Raw genomic sequence first — 24,466 nt, forward strand, 5'->3', positions numbered from 1 at the left:
GTGAATTGGATTGGAATTCTGGTAAACTCTAGTTGGAACCCAGAGACCGTCTAAAGAATCCAGGGGTCTCCAGAGATCTTCTTCCAGTTGTCTAGGAATAGACCCACTCTGCCCCCAAGGAGAACTTAAGAGTGAGGAATAATGTTTACCTGAATAGCCAGCATCTTGGATGGCTCCTTGTTGACTCCTGCGCTGCCCTCTGTGGAATCTGGGTCGGTTACCTCTGGTGCAGGTGGGGTAAAAGGTAGGTTCGGATTGCTCTCCATACCATCCACCCCTACCTCTGGGATAATAGTTTTGGGGACTAGAATAGGATCCTCGGCTGGGCATTCGTCCACCAAAACGACTGGCCCTGACAAAAAGGCCTCTTCTGAAAACTTTCTTGAGAGACATCTGGGCTTTATCCAAGGATGAAAAGGTAGAACAGAATTTTGCCAACTCTTTGATGAATGACGAGCCAAATAACATTCCGTCAGCTGCAGGGCCAGCTTCCGAAGACGCTAGGTCTACTAATTTTGGGTCATTGCGCATAAGAATAGACTTCCTGCACTCCGAGGATATGGCGCAATTGGTGTTACCCATTTGACAAATGGCTCTCTGCGTCCAGCCCATTAAAGTATCTGTGTCTACAGGAGTCCCTGACTCTTTAGCATTAACTGCCATATCCAAGATCTTAGTCAGAGGTCCCGATAAATCGAGAAGTTTGTCTTGGCAGATTCTCCATGACCTATCCAAACCTTTTTTGGGGTCTTTAGAGAATGTTTTCAGAAATGTGACCATTGTAGGGTCAATCTCAGGGGTATCAGATACCTTATTATCTAAATCAGGTCTAGGGCATTCTGCTCGAAGACGAGCGCGGACTTCTTTATCAAAACTCGTCCTGAGATTAGTATGTACATATTGCGCTACCTCAGCTGAAGGGAGCCAATTGGAAGATCTGGGCTGAATAAGTTCAGTTGGAACAAAATCCAAGACCTGCGACGCAGGAGGATGTTTCCTGACTTTCTTGCTGGGTCCTGGGGTATCTGAGTCATCAGAATCACTGGAGGAGTCCTTATCAGAGGAAGAAGAAACTATCTGGGCGTCTTTCTTAGAGCTATAATTATGTTCTGTCGCCCATTTCTTGCGAACCTTTTCAAAGATGTCCGCATGAGGATCTACAGATGGAGACTTGGCGTCTTCAGTAGCCCTAGATCTTGATTTCTGTTCAGCAGAATTCTCCTCCAAAAGAGAGGTATTTTGGGTAGACAACTAGCCTTGCGATTGGGCATATTCGAAAAGCTGTCCTGAGAAGGGACCCAAAGCTCAAACCAAGGCATCGTTTACACATCGTTGTACTCTGGTATCCAAAGCTTCTACCAAATTAACCTCTAGCTGGTTGCTAGAATCATCAGGGAAGTATTCTGCCTCTGGGTCTTCCCATTGAGCCATAGTGCTCTAATCTTTGTTCCCAGAAATATATCAAATAGGGGGAGTGGAAAAACCCCCTAGCAGGTACTATTGATCAAAGGCCCAATAAGATGTGGAGGGAGCTGCCTGCGACCGCTATAGTCAGTGCCTAATTTATTTTACAACCCAGGTGTAAGTCACGCTGGGCGTCTGGGAGCACAAGGAGCTAAAAATAGCTATTGCCGTCACGCGCACTGATAAAAACGAGCCGCTCTCCCGAAGAAAGGAAACTCAGAGACCGGCTCGTTAATCAGCTCGCGCGTATAAAAGAAAAAACAGACTACGCTGATAGCGCGTAGTCGCTCCTACTTCACCAACGAAAAACGGGTACAAACAAATCGGAATTTCCGATTTAAAATAAATACATCACAATTAAACTATGAGAGCGGAATCGTGTCGCATCGAACCAACAATAAATTATATACATTTATTGTAACATTCAGCATAAATACACACAAGAGAAAATGGAAATAGTACTTATCTGCTGCGAAGCAGCAAAGAAAGAGGATGTGACATTTGGGTTCATTCATATTATGGGCTAGGTCATAGACCGTGATTGGTGCGTGTGATACTGGACTATAGCATCATGGGATATGTAGTTTTTTTGTTTATAGTTATTTGATTGGCTGCTGTGATTTGACAGTAAAGAAAGAGTAAGCATAATCCGAGCCTCCGGTCCTGACATAGAATTAATGATTCTGGAAGTGCTGCACAGCTTGTCTTTTTAGTCCTCTGTGCTTTATTCGCATTTAACATTTTGTTGCTAGATTCCAAACACAAAATAAGTCTAAAGTAATTTCAAATGAATACGTCCACTAATACTACATTATGGTGATGTATGTATGATAAACACCTCAAGCCGCCCTTAACCGCTCACCCGTGTTCTCCTGAATTGGTCATGCTTTAATTTTGAGGTATGATTAGTCAATTTCCATTCAGATTGTTCCAATCCAATTAAAGGTTTGACTCATGTTTTACATTGTATATTATGTCTTTGCAGTGCTCTTTTCTCGCTCCAGGCGATTGTTGGAAAGGCAAAGACTTTAAAACTCCTCATGTGGAGGTTCACTTTGAATTTAAATTTCCTGCCTGAAGACTGCTTTGCTTATTCATTTTGGGTTTTTGTATAGTTCCTGTATGTCTCCCTACAGTCACTTTGTATACTAGGTCCTATTTTTGTTTTACATTTGGGGCGATCTCCTGTAGCGGAGCAGAATCACTCCGATGTAGGTGGATACATGTTCTAGTGTTATTTATAATACAGATTTGCAGTACCCAGTGAATTCCTGTCGTTCATTTAGCAGATTGGTTTGTGTAGTGTTGTCTGTGTGGCAGTTTGAAGTGTGAAATTGCTGCGCCCTGCAGATTTTATAGCAGAATAACTCCCGAAATCTAGATTGTGGGAATAGATTCAAGAACCAATCATTGAATGTTGAAGTCTGTGTGTGCATTAACCATGCATTATATGAATTTTATTTGACTCAGTTTGACATTTCACATGTTTTTATTGTTTTTGTAGCTCAGCATTTTGCTTTCTGTGTGATTGTTCTAAAATATTTGTAAACTGAAAAACTATGTACGCATTAAACACACACATCTATGTATTATTGATTTCAGATCCATTTATAGAGCTTTAGAAAATTAGAAGCATCAAAGCAGGCCAAGAAAATTGAGTCATTACAACACAATAACACACTGCCAATAAATATTTATATTGAAACACAGGTAGAAGAGTCATTGTGTTGATGTCTTGCCTGCCCAAGTTAGCACCTACGCTATTGGACCACAAACCAATCTTTTCATTATTAGTCCACTTTTTGTTGGGTATTTTATTAAGTAGCTACGGATGTTCCAACACCTTTTAAACGCTTTAGTAGCTCGTTTTGCCTAAGTTTAAAACATACAAACTTTACTTGTTGTTCTTTTTTTCACAGATGTCCGGTTACTCCTCAGCAATGACAATCTTCTCAGGGAAGGGGCAGCGCAGTAAGTGAACTGAAGTCATAATTTAAAAATATTTTGGAAAACTTAACGTGGTTCATGTTCAATTTATGTTAAGCACTGTAGATGCAAGCCCAAGTGTATTGCTGAATAGACTCGTGGTGCAGGAAAGTTAGACATGCAGCAAATTTGATACACGATAACAGCAGTCTGTCTGGCATTACCCCCACCCTTCTAGAGAGAGCCTCCTCCTTGTCGTTCCGTGAGTGCTGCCAGCATGCTTTTGGACTCGGAGGATGATACTTCTCTGTTTTTGGAAATTGTTGCCCTTATAGGGGATTTTTCAGTCTGATGTAAAAACAAAATAGAAAATACATACTACTTCAGATTCTGGAGATATCAGTGTATTTTATTTCTGGTCTGTGCCTGCAAAGCATGGAAAGTGCTGACCCAGGTTTCTGGGAACAGTCAGCCAGGACGTAGGCACTGAAAGTTTGGTAATTTTACAACAAACAAGATCTTAATGTAGCATATAAAATGAGGGTCTTGACTTTTTGCCTCTTAGGTGTGATGCAAAGTGGAGTGCTTGCTCCTAGACTGGGATGCACTAACATGGATCCATACCATGCATCACTAAAATCCTGCAGATGAATAATTTTCATGCAAGTGTGCTTCAAAAACGTTAACGACCTTGTTATATTTCAGAATAACTGTTTAGAGAAAATGTGAGTATGTGGGGTGTGAAAACATTCAAATTTGGCAATAGAAGGCCACCTCTGGAGTCTTAATTAATTTTTAACTTTTTTCTCAATCCTTTGAGCCACACTTCCTAAACCTTTGTCCAATACTCGTCTTTTTACCATTGTAATTTTTATGTTTTTTTTTTTTTTGTATTTTAAGCTAGGGTACTTTGTTCCGTCTGTGATAATGGCTTTTATATAACTGATGTAATCTCTGTGATGTGCTTTAAGTGGCACTACTTGACATTTATTCTCACCAGTTACAAGTGGAAAGCTTACCACAACATTGTTTCTTATTGAATATAAATTGTTGAATTTGAGGTGAGTTTACCCAGTTCCCCAAGCAAGCTTAGATTAAGGAGGTTGAGGAACTTGTGGAGGTGGATGGGGATGGAGATAAACAAGTTGGTAGGGAAGGCAATCAGACCGGGAAATGACTGAGGCAACGGAGTAAAAATAGGAAGTCGTGTTAATACTGAGGAAATGAAGGCTGGCAAGAGTCACATTCCAATGTATACAATGAAGGTGTAAAGTGGAGGGCTCCCTGAATCATTTTTAATGGTTTTAGTGCTCTGCAAAATGTAAATCTATTTATGGAATACCTCGTCCACTTACCTTGATTCAAGTGTGATATTGGACTCTGTGCTTCTTTTACAACGTGCTCTGGTGATCAGATACAACTGCTTCCAGTATATTGGTTTGATAGCTTGGTATAATTGAATCTTGAGAGAAAATTGTTTTAGCGAACATTTGAACGTTTCCATTCCACTGCCTTACTTGCTGATCACAGTAGTAACTAGGAGCTTTTCATCCTCGTTGTGGACCAGGCCACAAAACTGTTGTTTCCTAATAAATGTAATATGCATATTAAAATGCAACTAAAAAAATCATTTGTATAGAACGTAGCCTAAAACCAGTTCAAGAAGAAATCCACATTCCTCTTTTATGTGAGCAGCAGAAGGAATCGTTTTGGACACTTAGCAACGCATGTAAAGGTAACAGGCTAAATCTGTGCATTGTTTTCCTCTGCTGTTGAAAACAGAAATTAAATGTTTTATCTACATGCCACTTAGAGTGCACTTGTCAGGGAGCGAACGCAGGGCTGAGTGTTCCAGAAGTAACACTTAGCAAGGAGACAAGGTAAGGTAATACCACACTACTCAAAGTATAACTGAGGTCACTAAACAATACAGGATTGGAGATTCATCACATAAGTAAGGAGTGTACTTGTATAGGAACGAGAGGTCTCTTGGTAGCTTCGGGACAGGTCCTTGGACTGACACCAGCAGATTGCTCAGAACAACAGTCATACAGCAAAGTCATAGAAGGGCCTGCTGTATAGAAACTGTTGTACTTAGTGCGGGGTGGACCAAGACTGACAAACACACTGAGGCATGTGCAAGACTCCAAAAGAACAGGGCTGCAACAGACAGTGGACTGAATTTGGAGTGAAGCAGAAAAACAGATTGGAAAGAATAATCAGAATACAGGGACAGACAAGACCGCATTCAGACAAAGAGATTAACAAGACAAAGAATTATGAACAGGGCTTCTGGAATCAAGAACAGGAAAACAAGAACCATGGACAGGTTGTACCCAACAAGTAATGCCCCTGTTACAGGGAAACTGGAACCATGCCTCAGAGCAAGGAACTCAAGACTGTACCCAACAGGCACTGGGACAAGTAATACCCCATTGGTACAGGGAAACTGAAACTAGGATTTAGAGCAGAGATCTCAAGGATGTACCCAACAGACACTGGAACAAGTAGTGACACACTTGTACATGGAAACTGGAACTAAGATTCAGAACAAGGAGTTCAAGAATATACCAAACAAGCACTGGAAAAAGTGATGTCCTGCCGGTACATGGAACAAACACAGGAATACAGAATAAAGACAGCAGATATTCAGAAGGGAATCTCTGCCAACCTAGAGGATACGAGATCAGAAACCCAACAGGGAAAACCCCAAAATCAGGATCTCCGGCTAGAAAGGAAGGTGAGACCGAGGAACAAGGGAAACACATAAGCACAGTGCCTCTCGTGGCAGCCACAGGAAAACAGTGGCAGGAATCCAAAAGTCCTCAAGGATTCAAGAATTGAGCAGTGCTGGCAACTGGAGAAGAAATCATGAGTTACCCTACACTGTTGAAGAACCAATTCTGAACTCTGGTCTAAATCCCCAGCCACACAGGGTGATTGAAATTCAGAACATGTGTGAACAGGCTGCACCACAGTGCAGGTGAGAGCAGTCAAAGTCCCTCCTCCAGCTCTCTGCCTGAAGGAGTGCACAGAGATTCCAGAAAGCAACCAGTAGGCATAATGAAAATCCAGAGTGGAACATGGATCGGATCTTATTGTTATGTGAAAGGGATTCATGCAAGGGAGCACATGCACATACTGGAAGAGTTAAGACCGAGTTCCAAGTATAATATGATTCACCCAAAGTCTCCTCTGCAGCGCTCATGATAAGGGACGACATGCAAGTATTGTAACGCATTAGATGTTAAGTTTACCCTGTAGTGGAATCTAGAGTGAATTTGATTTCCGAGAGGCTTTGAGTACTGAAGTTCAGCACAGGCTCCAAACCAGTATTCATGACGGCAGCAGATTCGCAGAAGTTCTTTGAGTGGTGCCACCTAATGGCAGGATTGCAGGATCCTGACAGCACTGGCAATCGCGACCTAGTTTGCATTGCAAATGGTAAGAGTGTGAGTGTTTCATAAACCTATCGTGCTTTTTATTTAACCAGTAGTTTTTTTCCTGGTTAAATAACATGTCTTTTTAAGGTACACAACTGTTTCTCACTATCTGTCACAAAGGTTGTCCAGTAACACAATGTTTTACAATTCAGGTTTTTAAACTTTTAGTTTTTACTAGGAATATCTTTATAAGGTCCGTTCACATTTAGCAGTAGCATATGTCTGTTGACCAGTTCTCAGTTGTACATATTTTGATTATTTAAAATGTTTTTCTTTTCATCAAAAGTGCATTTGCCCAGTACAACATGGATCAGTTCACTCCAGCAAAAATTGATGGATATGATGACCAGGTAAGAATACTCTAAATTAGTTATTTGAGTACTTCCTTTGTGTTTGGTCTTTGTTCTCCTGAACCATTCTCCCTTTTTCCCTGACCCCACTTTTGACTCCCACTTCCTTTAACAATTTAACTTACATCGCACATAGTACAAACCCCTTTTTTTAAATGTGTTTTTTAAAATGTTCATAATATTCATGAAAGAAACTTGGCTGCAAGTCTACATTCTGAAGTTGTAACAATAGTAACATTTGCACCCTCATAATTATTCGATATACACATTGTAGATTGTCATAGTGTAGGCGAGAACATTTGAAACGTGATGCAGACCTTATTGTCTATAAATGCAAATGTTTCATGTGACTAACGATTTCTGTGCTTATGGAGTGTCGGGCTAGGTATCCATCCTTATGAGCTTTAGAACAGAAGAATGTTAAAAGCACTTATTTTTTTCCGACTGCAACCTTAATTTGTTGTGCTCATTTGTACTGTACAGAAGGCAACACACTTCCTCAGCTAAGGAAGTCTAGGCCCCAACACACTGACGTTATGCCATCTTTCTTGTGCTACTGGAAACCCACAGCCACCCTGCATGCCCTAGCTTTGGAGCAGGTACCAGCTGCATGCCTGCATTACTATCATCACAAAGTCTTTGAAAAATCATTTGGCAGTAGTTCAAGGCAAAGGTGGCCCTATCCCACTGGTGTTGTTGGATTTTATACTGAATAATCAATAGCTAAATACAGGTTCTTAGTAGTTAGTTACAAAACAGTGTCATTTAACAGTTGAATGTGAGACACCCTAACTGGTAGCCTTTCCAACCCATGTAAAGATGACTCCTACTGATTAAATGCAACACATGTTTGTAATCCCTAGAGGAAGAGGGGGATATGAAAGCTTGTTACCCCTGGCCATTTTCTGCATTTTGCCGGTGATGGGATTTTCTCAGAGCCCAGGGGTTGGGCATGCCTCACTTCCATTCATTACCAAACCATGATGTCATATGGTGCGTTTGTAGCAACATCAGGTTGAGTGACATCCTTTGTTGATGCAGTGGTCCCAGTTCAGATCTGCACTTTCTCCATGACGTTGTGGCCGCAGACTGTTGCACAGATAATTTGAACTTCCTCTCTGAATGTCCCTGTGACTAAGGGATTGCACTCTGGACTCAAGATACCCATGCACCTGAGTAGCTTCTGGCACTTGTTCTTATCCGATCAAACATATTTTTTGGCTTGATTGAACTACTTGCATTAGTCCCTGCTGGAGAAGTTCCATCCTTCTAAAGGCTCTACTTTCTCTCCATTGGTTTTCTTGATCTCCCAGCTGGTGCAGACAAGTTGTGAAGAGGGAGCATCTTATCCTGCCTGATGAGGAAAAGGTTGACATTGTCATACTCCGCCAGGATTCCTGCTACCACTCCTCAGTACCCCAGTAATTTGGAAAGCATAGCAAGTAGCAGAGGAGGAGTTTAAAAAACAAATTCTATGTAATGTTGTCATGACCAACTATGGTTTATTTCCGTGTTGAATTGTTATGGCCCCTTGTTATCAGAAGAAGCACTGCTAAATCCTGGCAAGCATATAACTTCGAAATAATTGATTGATATCAAGACCTCATTGCTGGCTGGAGGCCCATCCGCAGCACACTGGGGGATGCTAGACAGAGGAGGCACATGTCCAACACTGCTCTTAGTTTTGAGCATTAGCAATCTACGTACCTAAGGACCTTCTTTTGTGAAGTAATTTGCCTGCAGACTTTAATGAGGTGTTGAGGTATGTGAGGCAATACCTATGGTGTCTCTACACCTGGGTAAGCCATGCATCTGATACTTCTTATCTAGCAGCATGGCCGGCGATATACAACTACAGCTCAGCATTGAAAATAGGATTACAGTAAGGTGGAGCTGGTCCTCTGCTGAGTAACTTGGACAGAAGGTCGGAACAGTGCCCTCACCTTTCTTCCCTGCCCGAGGGAGCCCAGTGTATCAGACTCTCATTGAACAGCGCCTGCCATGCTGCCTGGCCTCTCATAACGGACAGCAGGGAATCAAGACAGGGAGGCTACCCTGCAGTATTCAGCACACCTTGTGGGACCTAGAGAGCACACAAACAAATCTTTAACTTCAAATGTCAAAAGGCAAGGCGATCCACCAACTTCAGACATGGTAGCTCGCAAGCAGAAACCACATCATGCTACCATAACCTACATCATAATGGTGACTCTAAAAAACAAACTTATTTCAATAAAATCGAACATCACATCTATCAATGATAACACAAAGTCTACCTCCAGCGATGTCAAATCTGTGTGCTTTCCAAATAGTCTGGACGCCACTGAATGGATTTTGGGGTGCTATAGATTAGACTGGCAATGCGCGAAGCCCAATTAGATGTGGTCCTGTAACTGTGGACCTTGAAGTAATAGGTGAACATGGGAGCTGAAGGAATACTGTTTGCTTCAGAAGTATACCTGAGGGAGTGGAGTTCAACAGCGTGGCTACCTTACTTACATCTTTTCTACCTTAACTCACTGGCCTTAAGTCTGACCTATCCTCCCAAGTCTACCATTCCCACAGTCTTCGTACATGTGAACCAGCTAGCACAATGTCCAAGCGTAACTTGGCTGCTTTGTCACCAGCAGACAGGCAGCTGGTAATGGCAGCCAAGCAATGTAATGGGCCTTTCACCTCCAAAGACATGTCTACATCACAGCTGATGTTTTCATGACAATAAGGTTTGTAGGAAGAAATTCTTGGCAATGAGACCTCGACCTTAGAAAATTGGGGATTCGCTCATCAGCCAGCAATGACCAGTCCCTGATCACAGATGTCCCCCACCCAGGGACTCACCCTCAGAACGTCAGAGAATCGAATCTGTGCTGAAACACTGGGAAGATAAGAAGGACCCCAATATGTAGACTGGCAGTGGCAGAGACAAGTGCCCTCTCCACTGAAACTTTGGCACTAGTCTGGCAGACCTGTATGAGGGAGAGATTTATATTGTGGTAGTGCTGTGTAAGACCTACCCAATTAGCAGAACTGGCCTGAAGGTTAGAGGGCCAGCGAGGTCGGCCCCTTCTTCAAGGGGATGGGCTGGTTAGGAGGGATTCTCTCCTTTTTTCCTTTCTGACAACTTGGCTCTGTGCTACAGCATTGGACTTAGTGTTTGGACAGTGCCTTTCCCTTATCCTCTCGTTCCATTCGTAGGGATTGCCACTCTTCTCCCCCATAATTCCCTCCCCCGTCTAGCTGAGCAGTCATGATTGTGTGGTCCCCGGTTTGTAGGGCTGAGTTAAGATAACTCGCCAGCACGAAGAAGTTCATTAATAGTTTGTTACTCTAAAAGCTGATAAAGATTCAACTGAATGTGCTAGCAATTGCCTCATATCACTAATAAACACTACATGAAGATTGTAGCCAAAGTACTGGCCATGAGACTTAAGAAGGTGATACTGAGCCTTATTCATAACTCTGTTTGGCTTTGTCCCTGGACGTTTATCCACGAACCGCATGAGGATATTGGCAAATGTACTTGGAAGTTGAAGGATCACAAAATACTCTTATTGCTAGATGCAATAAGGCTTTCAAGCTGGTTGAATGGTGATACTTGTCAGAACTCTGCAGGGAGCTGGCATAGGCCCAGAATTTCTTGGAAAAGTTTAATGTTTTTATTCTGACCTTGCCACATAAATTGACTATGGGATCCACATGTCCCAGACCTTTCCCGTAAACAGCGGGAGGAGACTGACGTCCTTGCTCTTCTCCCTTTTCTCATTTGCCTTTGAGCAGCTTGCTGCGGTCGTTTGCCATTGTGAACAGATTAAAGGTATAGAGACTGCAGCTGGCTAAACTACGCCCCTGCTCAGATGTTATTTTTCTTTTCTGTGGTGACCCAGATAATTTGGTTCCACGTTTGTTGTTTATCAGAGCCTATTCAGTCTTTTCTGGGTACAAAATAAACAGCTTGAAAAGCGAAGCTGTCTCTAATGAGGTTTCCTACTCAACATCCAGCTAACAATTGTGGCTTTCTCTAGAAGCACTCTAAGCTTATCTTCGGGCTGTAGGGCATGGTCTTAGATAATCTGAACTTGCTTATGGCTCAGATGGGACAGAGACTTCCTCCACTGATATTCAGTACATCTCTCCATATCGGGTCAAGAAGAAGTTGTGAAAATGGTAACAGCTCCAAAGTTTAATTAAGTCTTCTGTTTGATTCCTGCTGATGGTCCCTTATAAATCTCTCCAAACACTAAATAAATGTATCGGAAAGTTCATCTGGGTGGGAGGGAACCCAGGTTCAAGCCTGCAAAACAAATCAGACCCGCGAGCAGGCAGACTTTCGGATGTGTACATATACTACCTTGCCCACCACATCTAGCAGCTGGGATATTTCTTGACCTCTGGGGAAAGCCCTGCTTGGGCATACAATATACAGTGCTTGAACTTTCTTCTCTGGCATGTACTCCCCCCACTTTGACAGCAATGTGGTCTGTCTGGAGATATGGCCCTAATCTTTTAGGTATGAATGGATTTCATTACCTGACTGCTCCAGTATGGTTGAATGCGGCCCTCTAGATAGGGCATACTACTGGCGACAGTGGACGGAGGTGGGAAACAGCATGATATGGGAATCAACATATGTGACTGTAAGGAAATGCCTCCTTGGCATGGTTACCCCCTGACTTTTTGCCTTTGCTGATGCTATGTTTTGAATTGAAAGTGTGCTGAGGTCTGCTAACCAGGCCCCAGCACCAGTGTTCTTTCCCTAACCTGTACTTTTGATTCCACAATTGGCACACCCTGGCATCCAGATAAGTCCCTTGTAACTGGTACCTCTGGTACTAAGGGCCCTGATGCCAGGGAAGGTCTCTAAGGGCTGCAGCATATATTATGCCACCCTAGAGACCCCTCACTCAGCACAGACACACTGCTTACCAGCTTGTGTGTGCTAGTGAGAACAAAATGAGTAAGTCGACATGGCACTCCCCTCAGGGTGCCATGCCAGCCTCTCACTGCCTATGCAGTATAGGTAAGACACCCCTCTAGCAGGCCTTACAGCCCTAAGGCAGGGTGCACTATACCATAAGTGAGGGTACCAGTGCATGAGCACTGTGCCCCTACAGTGTCTAAGCAAAACCTTAGACATTGTAAGTGCAGGGTAGCCATAAGAGTATATGGTCTGGGAGTCTGTTTTACACGAACTCCACAGCACCATAATGGCTACACTGAAAACTGGGAAGTTTGGTATCAAACTTCTCAGCACAATAAATGCACACTGATGCCAGTGTACATTTTATTGTAAAATACACCACACCCTGAAACTTAACCGACTATCTGTGTAGGCTGACTGGTTCCAGCAGCCTGCCACACTAGAGACATGTTGCTGGCCCCATGGGGAGAGTGCCTTTGTCACTCTGAGGCCAGTAACAAAGCCTGCACTGGGTGGAGATGCTAACACCTCCCCCAGGCAGGAGCTGTAACACCTGGCGGTGAGCCTCAAAGGCTCACCCCTTTGTCACAGCACCGCAGGACACTCCAGCTTAGTGGAGTTGCCCGCCCCCTCCGGCCACGGCCCCCACTTTTGGCGGCAAGGCTGGAGGAAACAAAGAAAGCAACAAGGAGGAGTCACTGGCCAGTCAGGACAGCCCCTAAGGTGTCCTGAGCTGAAGTGACTCTAACTTTTAGAAATCCTCCATCTTGCAGATGGAGGATTCCCCCAATAGGATTAGGGATGTGACCCCCTCCCCTTGGGAGGAGGCACAAAGAGGGTGTACTCACCCTCAGGGCTAGTAGCCATTGGCTACTAACCCCCCAGACCTAAACACGCCCTTAAATTTAGTATTTAAGGGCTCTCCCTGAACCTAGAAACTAGATTCCTGCAACTACGAGAAGAAGGACTGCCGAGCTGACAAACCCCTGCAGAGGAAGAACAGAAGACACCAACTGCCTTGGCCCCAGACTTACCGGCCTGTCTCCTGCCTTCCAAAGAACCCTGCTCCAGCGACGCTTTCCAAGGGACCAGCGACCTCTGAATCCTCCGAGGACTGCCCTGCTTCGAAAAAGACCAGAAACTCCCGAGGACAGCGGCACTGCTCCAAAAGAACTGCAACTTTGTTACAAGGAGCAGATTTAAAGACCCCTGCAACTCCCCGCAAGAAGCGTGAGACTTGCAACACTGCACCCGGCGACCCCGACTCGACTGGTGGAGAACAACCAACTCAGGGAGGACCCTCCGGCGACTCTACGACTGTGAGTAACCAAAGTTGTCCCCCCTGAGCCCCCACAGAGACGCCTGCAGAGGGAATCCCCAGGCTCCCCCTGAACGCGACTGTCTGAACTCCATTTCCCAACGGCTGGAAAAGACCCTGCACCCGCAGCCCCCAGCCCCTAAAGAAACGGAACTTCTGTGCATGAGTGACCCCCAGGAGGCCCTCTCCCTTGCCCAGGTGGTGGCTACCCCGAGGAGCCCCCCCCTTGCCTGCCTGCATCGCTGAAGAGACCCCTTGGTCTCCCATTGAAAACTGAAGGAAACCCGACGCGTGTTTGCACACTGCACCCGGCCGCCCCGCGCTGCTGAGGGTGTACTTTCTGTGCTACTTTGTGTCCCCCCCGGTGCCCTACAAAACCCCCCTGGTCTGCCCTCCGAAGACGCGGGTACTTACCTGCTGGCAGACCGGAACCGGGGCACCCCCTTCTCTCCATTGCAGCCTATGCGTTTTGGGCACCTCTTTGACCTCTGCACCTGACCGGCCCTGAGCTGCTGGTGTGATAACTTTGGGGTTGCTCTGAACCCCCAACGGTGGGCTACCTTGGACCAAAAACTCAAACCTGTAAGTGACTTACTTACCTGTGAAAACTAACAATAACTTACCTCCCCCAGGAACTGTGAAAATTGCAGTGTCCACTTTTAAAACAGCTTATTGTGTTTTATGTAAAAAGTATACATGCTAAAGTAATGATTCAAAGTTCCTAGAGTACTTACCTGCAATACCTTTCAAAAGAGCTATTACATGTAAAATTTGAACCTGTGGTTCTTAAAATAAACTAAGAAAATATATTTTTCTATAACAAAACCTATTGGCTGGATTTGTCTCTGAGTGTGTGTACCTCATTTATTGCCTATGTGTATGTACAACAAATGCTTAACACTACTCCTTGGATAAGCCTACTGCTCGACCACACTACCACAAAATAGAGCATTAGTATTATCTCTTTTTTACCACTATTTTACCTCTAAGGGGAACCCTTGGACTCTGTGCATGCTATTCCTTACTTTGAAATAGCACATACAGAGCCAACTTCCTACATTGGTGGCAGCGGTGGGATACAAGACTTTGCATTTGCTGGACTACTCAGCCAATACCTGATCACACGACAAATTCCAAAATTGTCATTAGAAATTGATTTTTGCAATTTGAAAAGTTTTCTAAATTCTTTAAAGTCCTGCTAGGGCCTTGTGTTAGTCCCTGTTAGCATTTCTTTTAGAGTTTAAAAGTTTGTAAAAGTTTGAATTAGATTCTAGAACTAGTTTTAGATTCTTAAAAGCATTCCAACTTTTAGAAGAATAATGTCTAGTACAGAGATGAATGTGGTGGAACTCGACACCACACCTTACCTCCATCTCCAGATGAAAGAGCTAAGGTCACTCTGTAACATAAGAAAAATAACAATGGGCTCCAGACCTACCAAAGTACATCTCCAGGAGCTGTTGGCAGAGTATGATAGAGCCAACCCCTCTGTGGATAACACAGAGGAGGATGATAGTGAACTGGAGGAAGAATCCCCTCCACCAGTCCTATCTAGGGAGAACAGGGCTTCTCAAGCCCTGACTCCAAAAATAATAGTCAGAGATGCTGGCTCCCTCACAGGAGGGTCCAGCCTCTCTGAAATCACTGAGGATAACTCCAGTGAAGAGGACATCCAGTTAGCCAGGATGGCCAAAAGATTGGCTTTGGAAAAACAGATCCTAGCCATAGAAAGGGAAAGACAAGAGATGGGCCTAGGACCCATCAATGGTGGCAGCAACATAAATAGGGTCAGAGATTCTCCTGACATGTTGAAAATCCCCAAAGGGATTGTAACAAAATATGAAGATGGTGATGACATCACCAAATGGTTCACAGCTTTTGAAAGGGCTTGTGAAACCAGGAAAGTGAGCAAATCTCACTGGGGTGCTCTCCTTTGGGAAATGTTCACAGGAAAGTGTAGGGATAGACTCCTCACACTCTCTAAAAAAGATGCAGAATCTTATGGCCTCATGAAGGGTGGCCTGATTGAGGGCTTTGGATTCTCCACTGAGGAGTATAGGATCAGATTCAGGGGGGCTCAAAAATCCTCGAGCCAGACCTGGGTTGACTTTGTAGACTACTCAGTAAAAACACTAGATGGTTGGATTCAAGGCAATGGTGTAAATGATTATGATGGGCTGTACAATTTATTTGTGAAAGAACACCTATTAAGTAATTGTTTCAGTGATAAACTGCATCAGCATCTGGTGGACCTAGGACCAATTTCTCCCCAAGAATTGGGAAAGAAGGCGGACCATTGGGTCAAGACTAGGGTGTCCAAAACTTCCACAGGGGGTGACCAAAAGAAAGGGGTCACAAAACCTCCCCAGGGGAAAGGTGGTGAGACAGCCAAAAACAAAGATAGTAAAGAGTCTTCTACAGGCCCCCAAAAACCTGCACAGGAGGGTGGGCCCAGAGCCTCTTCACAAAACAATTCTGGGTACAAGGGTAAAAACTTTGATCCCAAAAAGGCCTGGTGTCGTAACTGTAGTCAGTCTGGACACCAAACTGGAGACAAGGCCTGTCCCAAGAAAGATACCACTTCTAACTCCCATCCAGCTAAAACTGGAATGGCCAGTCTCCAAGTGGGATCAACAGTGTGCCCAGAGCAAATCAGGTGTCACACTGAAGCTACATTAGTCTCTGAGGGTGGGGTGGATTTAGCCACACTGGCTGCCTGGCCCCCTAACATGCAAAACTACAGGCAGCAGCTCTTAATTAATGGGACAAGTGTAGAGGGCCTGAGGGATACAGGTGCCAGTGTCACTATGGTGACAGAGAAACTGGTTTCCCCTGGCCAATACCTGACTGGACAAACCTATCCAGTCACCAATGCTGACAATCAGACTAAAGTACATCCCATGGCAATGGTAACTTTAGAGTGGGGAGGGTCAATGGCCTGAAACAGGTGGTGGTCTCCTCAAATATCCCAGTAGACTGTTTGCTTGGAAACGACCTGGAGTCCTCAGCATGGGCTGAGGTAGAACTGAAAACCCATGCAGCCATGCTGGGTATCCCTGAACTGGTGTGTGTCAAGACTAGGGCGCAGTGCAAGGCACAGGGTGAAAAAGTAGAGCTGGAGTCTGGAAAAATGGCCCAGCCTACCAAGAGAAAAGGAAAGTCAGCTGGGAAACCAGCTGCAACACAACACCAAAAAGAGAACCTCTCTTCTCAGGAAGAAGTTCTTCCCTCTGAGGGAACTGAGCCTATGGAGCTGGAACCTTATCAGGTTGAGCTCCTGGGCCCAGGGGGACCCTCAAGGGAAGAGTTGTGTAAGGGACAAGAAACCTGTCCCTCTCTTGAAGGCCTTAGGCAGCAAGCTGCTGAAGAGTCCAAAGGCAAGAAAAATGGAACACATAGGGTCTATTGGGAAGATGGACTCCTGTACACTGAGGCAAGAGATCCCAAATCTGGTGCCACTAAGAGAGTGGTAGTGCCTCAGGGTTTCAGGGAGTTTATTCTGACCTTAGCCCATGATATTCCCCTTGCTGGGCATTTGGGACAAACCAAGACGTGGGAGAGGTTAGCCAACCACTTCTACTGGCCCAATATGTCCCAGAAGGTTAAGGAGTTTTGCCTCTCCTGCCCCACCTGTCAATCCAGTGGTAAGACAGGTGGGCATCCAAAGGCCCCCCTCATTCCACTTCCAGTGGTGGGGGTCCCCTTTGAAAGAGTGGGTGTGGACATAGTTGGTCCACTAGAACCTCCCACAGCCTCAGGAAATATGTACATCCTAGTAGTAGTGGATCATGCTACTAGGTATCCTGAAGCTATTCCCCTTAGGTCGACTACTGCCCCTGCAGTAGCCAAGGCCCTCATTGGTATCTTTACCAGAGTGGGTTTCCCTAAGGAAGTGGTGTCTGACAGAGGTACCAACTTCATGTCAGCATACCTAAAACACATGTGGAATGAGTGTGGAGTGACTTACAAATTCACTACACCATATCATCCACAAACTAATGGCCTTGTTGAGAGATTCAACAAGACATTAAAGGGCATGATCATGGGGCTCCCAGAAAAACTCAAAAGGAGATGGGATGTCCTCCTGCCATGTCTGCTTTTCGCTTACAGAGAGGTGCCTCAGAAGAGAGTAGGATTCTCACCTTTTGAACTTCTGTTTGGCCACCCTGTAAGGGGACCACTTGCTCTTGTTAAAGAAGGCTGGGAGAGACCTCTTCATGAGCCTAAACAAGACATAGTGGACTATGTACTTGGCCTTCGCTCAAGGATGGCAGAGTACATGGAAAAGGCAAGTAAAAACCTTGAGGCCAGCCAACAACTCCAGAAGTTGTGGTATGACCAAAAGGCTGCACTGGATGAATTTCAACCAGGGCAGAAAGTCTGGGTTCTGGAGCCTGTGGCTCCCAGGGCACTCCAGGACAAATGGAGTGGCCCTTACCCAGTACTAGAAAGGAAGAGTCAGGTCACCTACCTGGTGGACCTGGGCACAAGCAGGAGCCCCAAGAGGGTGATCCATGTGAACCGCCTTAAGCTCTTCCATGACAGGGCTGATGTAAATCTGTTGATGGTAACAGATGAGGACCAGGAAGCTGAGAGTGAACCTCTCCCTGATCTCCTCTCATCAGACCCTAAAGATGGCTCAGTAGATGGAGTGATCTACTCAGACACCCTCTCTAGCCAACAGCAGTCTGACTGCAGGAAGGTCCTGCAGCAGTTTGCTGAACTCTTTTCCCTAACCCCTGGTCAGACACACCTGTGTACCCATGATGTGGACACAGGAGACAGCATGCTTGTCAAAAAAAAATATTTAGACAGTCTGACCAAGTTAAGGAAAGCATCAAGGTGGAAGTCCACAAGATGCTGGAATTGGGAGTAATTGAGTACTCTGACAGCCCCTGGGCTAGCCCAGTGGTCTTAGTCCCCAAACCTCACACCAAAGAAGGAAAGAGAGAGATGAGGTTTTGTGTGGACTACAGAGGTCTCAACTCTGTCACCAAGACAGATGCTCATCCCATTCCTAGAGCTGATGAGCTAATAGACAAATTAGGGGCTGCCAAATTCTTAAGTACCTTTGACTTAACAGCAGGGTACTGGCAAATCAGAATGGCCCCTGGAGCAAAAGAAAAGACAGCATTCTCCACACCTGATGGGCATTATCAGTTCACTGTTATGCCCTTTTGGTTTAAAGAATGCCCCTGCCACCTTCCAAAGGTTGGTGAATCAAGTCCTTGCTGGGTTGGAATCCTTTAGTGCAGCTTATCTTGATGATATTGCTGTCTTCAGCTCCACCTGGCAGGATCACCTGGTCCACCTGAAGAAGGTTTTGAAGGCCCTGCAATCTGCAGGCCTCTCTATCAAGGCATCCAAATGCCAGATAGGGCAGGGAACTGTGGTTTACTTGGGACACCTTGTAGGTGGAGGCCAAGTTCAGCCACTCCAACCCAAGATCCAGACTATTCTGGACTGGGTAGCTCCAAAAACCCAGACTCAAGTCAGGGCATTCCTTGGCTTGACTGGGTACTATAGGAGGTTTGTGAAGGGATATGGATCCATTGTGACAGCCCTCACAGAACTCACCTCCAAGAAAATGCCCAAGAAAGTAAACTGGACTGTAGAATGCCAACAGGCCTTTGACACCCTGAAGCAAGCTATGTGCACAGCACCAGTTCTAAAAGCTCCAGATTACTCCAAGCAATTCATTGTGCAAACAGATGCCTCTGAACATGGGATAGGGGCAGTTTTGTCCCAAACAAATGATGATGGCCTTGACCAGCCTGTTGCTTTCATTAGCAGGAGGTTACTCCCCAGGGAGCAGCGTTGGAGTGCCATTGAGAGGGAGGCCTTTGCTGTGGTTTGGTCCCTGTAGAAGCTGAGACCATACCTCTTTGGTACTCACTTCCTAGTTCAGACTGACCACAGACCTCTCAGATGGCTGATGCAAATGAAAGGTGAAAATCCAAAACTGTTGAGGTGGTCCATCTCCCTACAGGGAATGGACTTTATAGTGGAACACAGACCTGGGACTGCCCATGCCAATGCAGATGGCCTTTCCAGGTTCTTCCACTTAGACAATGAAGACTCTCTTGGGAAAGGTTAGTCTCATCCTCTTTCGTTTGGGGGGGGGGGTTGTGTAAGGAAATGCCTCCTTGGCATGGTTACCCCCTGACTTTTTGCCTTTGCTGATGCTATGTTTTGAATTGAAAGTGTGCTGAGGTCTGCTAACCAGGCCCCAGCACCAGTGTTATTTCCCTAACCTGTACTTTTGATTCCACAATTGGCACACCCTGGCATCCAGATAAGTCCCTTGTAACTGGTACCTCTGGTACCAAGGGCCCTGATGCCAGGGAAGGTCTCTAAGGGCTGCAGCATATATTATGCCACCCTAGAGACCCCTCACTCAGCACAGACACACTGCTTACCAGCTTGTGTGTGCTAGTGAGAACAAAATGAGTAAGTCGACATGGCACTCCCCTCAGGGTGCCATGCCAGCCTCTCACTGCCTATGCAGTATAGGTAAGACACCCCTCTAGCAGGCCTTACAGCCCTAAGGCAGGGTGCACTATACCATAGGTGAGGGTACCAGTGCATGAGCACTGTGCCCCTACAGTGTCTAAGCAAAACCTTAGACATTGTAAGTGCAGGGTAGCCATAAGAGTATATGGTCTGGGAGTCTGTTTTACACGAACTCCACAGCACCATAATGGCTACACTGAAAACTGGGAAGTTTGGTATCAAACTTCTCAGCACAATAAATGCACACTGATGCCAGTGTACATTTTATTGTAAAATACACCACACCCTGAAACTTAACCGACTATCTGTGTAGGCTGACTGGTTCCAGCAGCCTGCCACACTAGAGACATGTTGCTGGCCCCATGGGGAGAGTGCCTTTGTCACTCTGAGGCCAGTAACAAAGCCTGCACTGGGTGGAGATGCTAACACCTCCCCCAGGCAGGAGCTGTAACACCTGGCGGTGAGCCTCAAAGGCTCACCCCTTTGTCACAGCACCGCAGGACACTCCAGCTTAGTGGAGTTGCCCGCCCCCTCCGGCCACTGCCCCCACTTTTGGCGGCAAGGCTGGAGGAAACAAAGAAAGCAACAAGGAGGAGTCACTGGCCAGTCAGGACAGCCCCTAAGGTGTCCTGAGCTGAAGTGACTCTAACTTTTAGAAATCCTCCATCTTGCAGATGGAGGATTCCCCCAATAGGATTAGGGATGTGACCCCCTCCCCTTGGGAGGAGGCACAAAGAGGGTGTACTCACCCTCAGGGCTAGTAGCCATTGGCTACTAACCCCCCAGACCTAAACACGCCCTTAAATTTAGTATTTAAGGGCTCTCCCTGAACCTAGAAACTAGATTCCTGCAACTACAAGAAGAAGGACTGCCGAGCTGACAAACCCCGGCAGAGGAAGAACAGAAGACACCAACTGCCTTGGCCCCAGACTTACCGGCCTGTCTCCTGCCTTCCAAAGAACCCTGCTCCAGCGACGCTTTCCAAGGGACCAGCGACCTCTGAATCCTCCAAGGACTGCCCTGCTTCGAAAAAGACAAGAAACTCCCGAGGACAGCGGAACTGCTCCAAAAGAACTGCAACTTTGTTACAAGGAGCAGATTTAAAGACCCCTGCAACTCCCCGCAAGAAGCGTGAGACTTGCAACACTGCACCCGGCGACCCCGACTCGACTGGTGGAGAACAACCAACTCAGGGAGGACCCTCCGGCGACTCTACGACTGTGAGTAACCAAAGTTGTCCCCCCTGAGCCCCCACAGCGACGCCTGCAGAGGGAATCCCCAGGCTCCCCCTGACCGCGACTGTCTGAACTCCATTTCCCGACGGCTGGAAAAGACCCTGCACCCGCAGCCCCCAGCCCCTAAAGAAACAGAACTTCTGTGCAGGAGTGAGCCCCCCCCTTGCCTGCCTGCATCGCTGAAGAGACCCCTTGGTCTCCCTTTGAAAACTGAAGGAAACCCGACGTGTGTTTGCACACTGCACCCGGCCCCCCGCGCTGCTGAGGGTGTACTTTCTGTGCTACTTTGTGTCCCCCCCCCGGTGCCCTACAAAACCCCCCTGGTCTGCCCTCCGAAGACGCGGGTACTTACCTGCTGCCAGACCGGAACCGGGGCACCCCCTTCTCTCCATTGCAGCCTATGCGTTTTGGGCACCTCTTTGACCTCTGCACCTGACCGGCCCTGAGCTGCTGGTGTGATAACTTTGGGGTTGCTCTGAACCCCCAACGGTGGGCTACCTTGGACCAAAAACTCAAACCTGTAAGTGACTTACTTACCTGTGAAAACTAACAATAACTTACCTCCCCCAGGAACTGTGAAAATTGCAGTGTGTCCACTTTTAAAACAGCATATTGTGTTTTATGTAAAAAGTATACATGCTAAAGTAATGATTCAAAGTTCCTAGAGTACTTACCTGCAATACCTTTCAAAAGAGCTATTACATGTAAAATTTGAACCTGTGGTTCTTAAAATAAACTAAGAAAAGATATTTTTCTATAACAAAACCTATTGGCTGGATTTGTCTCTGAGTGTGTGTACCTCATTTATTGCCTATGTGTATGTACAACAAATGCTTAACACTACTCCTTGGATAAGCCTACTGCTCGACCACACTACCACAAAATAGAGCATTAGTATTATCTCTTTTTTACCACTATTGGACTCTGTGCATGCTATTCCTTACTTTGAAATAGCACATACAGAGCCAACTTCCTACAGTGACCTACACAATGGTACTGTGCTCAGGTCCTTAGAAACCACATGTGCAGTATTTACTGTGGCAGTGCCGCAGTATTGGCATTATCATCATCTGAGATGCTGCTTAGTGAGCAAACTAGATCCAGACCCACCTGTCCTTCCTGTGTTGCCCCTACACAGCACAGTTGTGGGGGATGTCTAGGGGCACAGTCACCAACCTCTAACAGATCCTCATTGATTCCCTGTACTTGATCAGCACTAGACAGACCAGGACACCTTGGCAGGTCAGATTAGTTATGGACGATACTGGCAAAGACTGGACGGACCTGCTAGATCATCGTGAGAGGCCCAGTGGAAGTACTCTTAGTTTAGGATGCTGCATGACTGGTATTAGACACCATATAAACTGAGAAAGGCCTGTTTCCTGTCACATGCCAACTATTGGAGATGTGCAGAAAATGAATGTGACCTGCTACATATCCTGTGGGCCTGCTTCAGTTTTAGACAGTATTGGATAGATGTCCAAAGATGGCTTTCTTCCTCCGTCGGGTCTGAACTTGTGCTCTTGTGCTCCAGTTCAACACTGTTGTGCTGCACTATTCTTGGCTCATACCTGCTTTCCGTCTGTATTATCAATCGCAGTCCTCTTTCTCTCTTCCGTTTGGTCCGACTCTAGATTCATCGGGGTGTCTCTCTGTCGACCACGTCCCAAGTGGACCTTCGCCCTTTGAGGCCTTACTTTGCACCTTGGATGTTTCCTCCCACCTTGGCCACTCGCTGATGGAATAGATGTCCTTTCGGTGCTGTCCTTGGTGTTGCACTAAATACCCTTGCACCGATTCTCTACCAGGCCAGCAATATGTGCCTCTCCTCTGAACATAAGGCTAGCTGCAATGTAATATAGTGTTAGGTCCGTCAGGTTCTTCCAGTTGCAGGGATATATATTGTTGGTTGTCTGCGCAAACATAACATTCAGAGACATCAACTAAGCAGCTACTTATCATGATTTTTCATTGTATATCAACCATGCATCAGTTCATAAGGTAAAATCTATTAATGAAAAATGGATGCGAAGGAAAGCTATGCATTTATTTTAGTTTTTTGTTTTTTAAATCTTCCCAAGGTTCTCAGATTAGAAATAGTGGGTATTTGTTGAACTCTGATTTTAGGGATGCCAATAATAGCAAGTGGTTCAGATGGCATTTTGCAAAATTTGTTTTTTCTGGCATGCTGTTTTACATGTGGAAGCCAAAAATGGAGAAATATTCAGTTGATAAATACTTCAGCCCAGGAGATTGGCACTGCAAATTATTACCGGAGCAGAACAGCGTTTTTGCAGAACCACGCAGCACCACTTGCCACATGCAGAGGTAAAAGTTTACAGATCCCATGAGACTCCAAGTGAATATTCAGAAGGTGAGGAATCTGCCATTAGATAGTATCTACCACAGGCTTCTCCAACGAGTATTTTGTGAGCTACTGGTAGCACTCCAGCTACTTTCAAGTAGCTCTCCTGTGTTCAGCCCCATTAATTCAATGAGAAACCTTTTGCTGATTGAGTGAATATATGTTTACCTAAACTGTAAAGCATGAACCTGAAACAAAAATGCATTTTCAGAGTTCATAAGCTGATGTTTAGAAAAAAAGAGTTTGGATTTCCAAAATATATTTAAAGCTGATAAATATCAGTCGATGTTGGGGAGTGTATAATCAGTATTACTAACCTGGTGCTAGGGGAGCTTCAACTATGGCTGTTATATATGATCTATGTAGAGGCGTTCTACGTTGACATAGAATTTTGTTTTTTTGTTTTTTTACCATTAATGCTGGAAGCCATTCCCGATTACAAATGTGACCACTGCTAGTAATCTTGCATATGATACCACTAATATATTCATGTCAGGTGTAGTTACTACTGCATCTCTAATAATATTAGTAGCTTGGGAGGATCTCCATTGAACCCAAGAAGCTCTTACTACAAAAAAGGTTGGAGACTGCTTCTCTACCTTAAAGAGCGAAAGTAAATGTAAGTAACTTGTTCTTTGAATTGATACAGTTTCTGTGAAAAGTCCTCTAAAAGGTGTGGAACACAAAGCATAGCTGATCCACCCTGCCCTGTATTGGACAAGGAGCACCTGGTATGGCACTCTTTCAGCCAGTTTTTCCTCTCCTGAACAGAGCAGACCTCCTCACATGGCAGTCCTCCTTCCAAGTTTGCAAACCAAATGGTGTGGTGGCATGCTCAAAAAATCTTCTTTGAGGATCTTCTTTTTTTCTCAGTTCTTTTTTCCAGGTTTGCAAGGGACATGTCCCTGATGCAAACTGCAGAGTTTAAGCCTTG

At 45.4% G+C, this 24,466-nt stretch overlaps 1 protein-coding gene across 1 annotated transcript in view; it reads left to right on the forward strand.

The window, feature by feature from the left end:
• CAPZA1 (capping actin protein of muscle Z-line subunit alpha 1) overlaps positions 1–24,466 on the forward strand; it is a 174,392-nt gene that overhangs the window by 47,204 nt on the left and 102,722 nt on the right. Inside the window, exons 3-4 of the mRNA XM_069238669.1 lie at positions 3,384–3,435; positions 7,120–7,183. Coding sequence (XP_069094770.1) covers positions 3,384–3,435; positions 7,120–7,183 — 116 coding nt within the window. The remainder of the gene's footprint in view (positions 1–3,383; positions 3,436–7,119; positions 7,184–24,466) is intronic.

Source organism: Pleurodeles waltl, chromosome 6 (genome assembly GCF_031143425.1).
Source record: "Pleurodeles waltl isolate 20211129_DDA chromosome 6, aPleWal1.hap1.20221129, whole genome shotgun sequence".
Lineage (NCBI taxonomy): Eukaryota > Metazoa > Chordata > Amphibia > Caudata > Salamandridae > Pleurodeles > Pleurodeles waltl.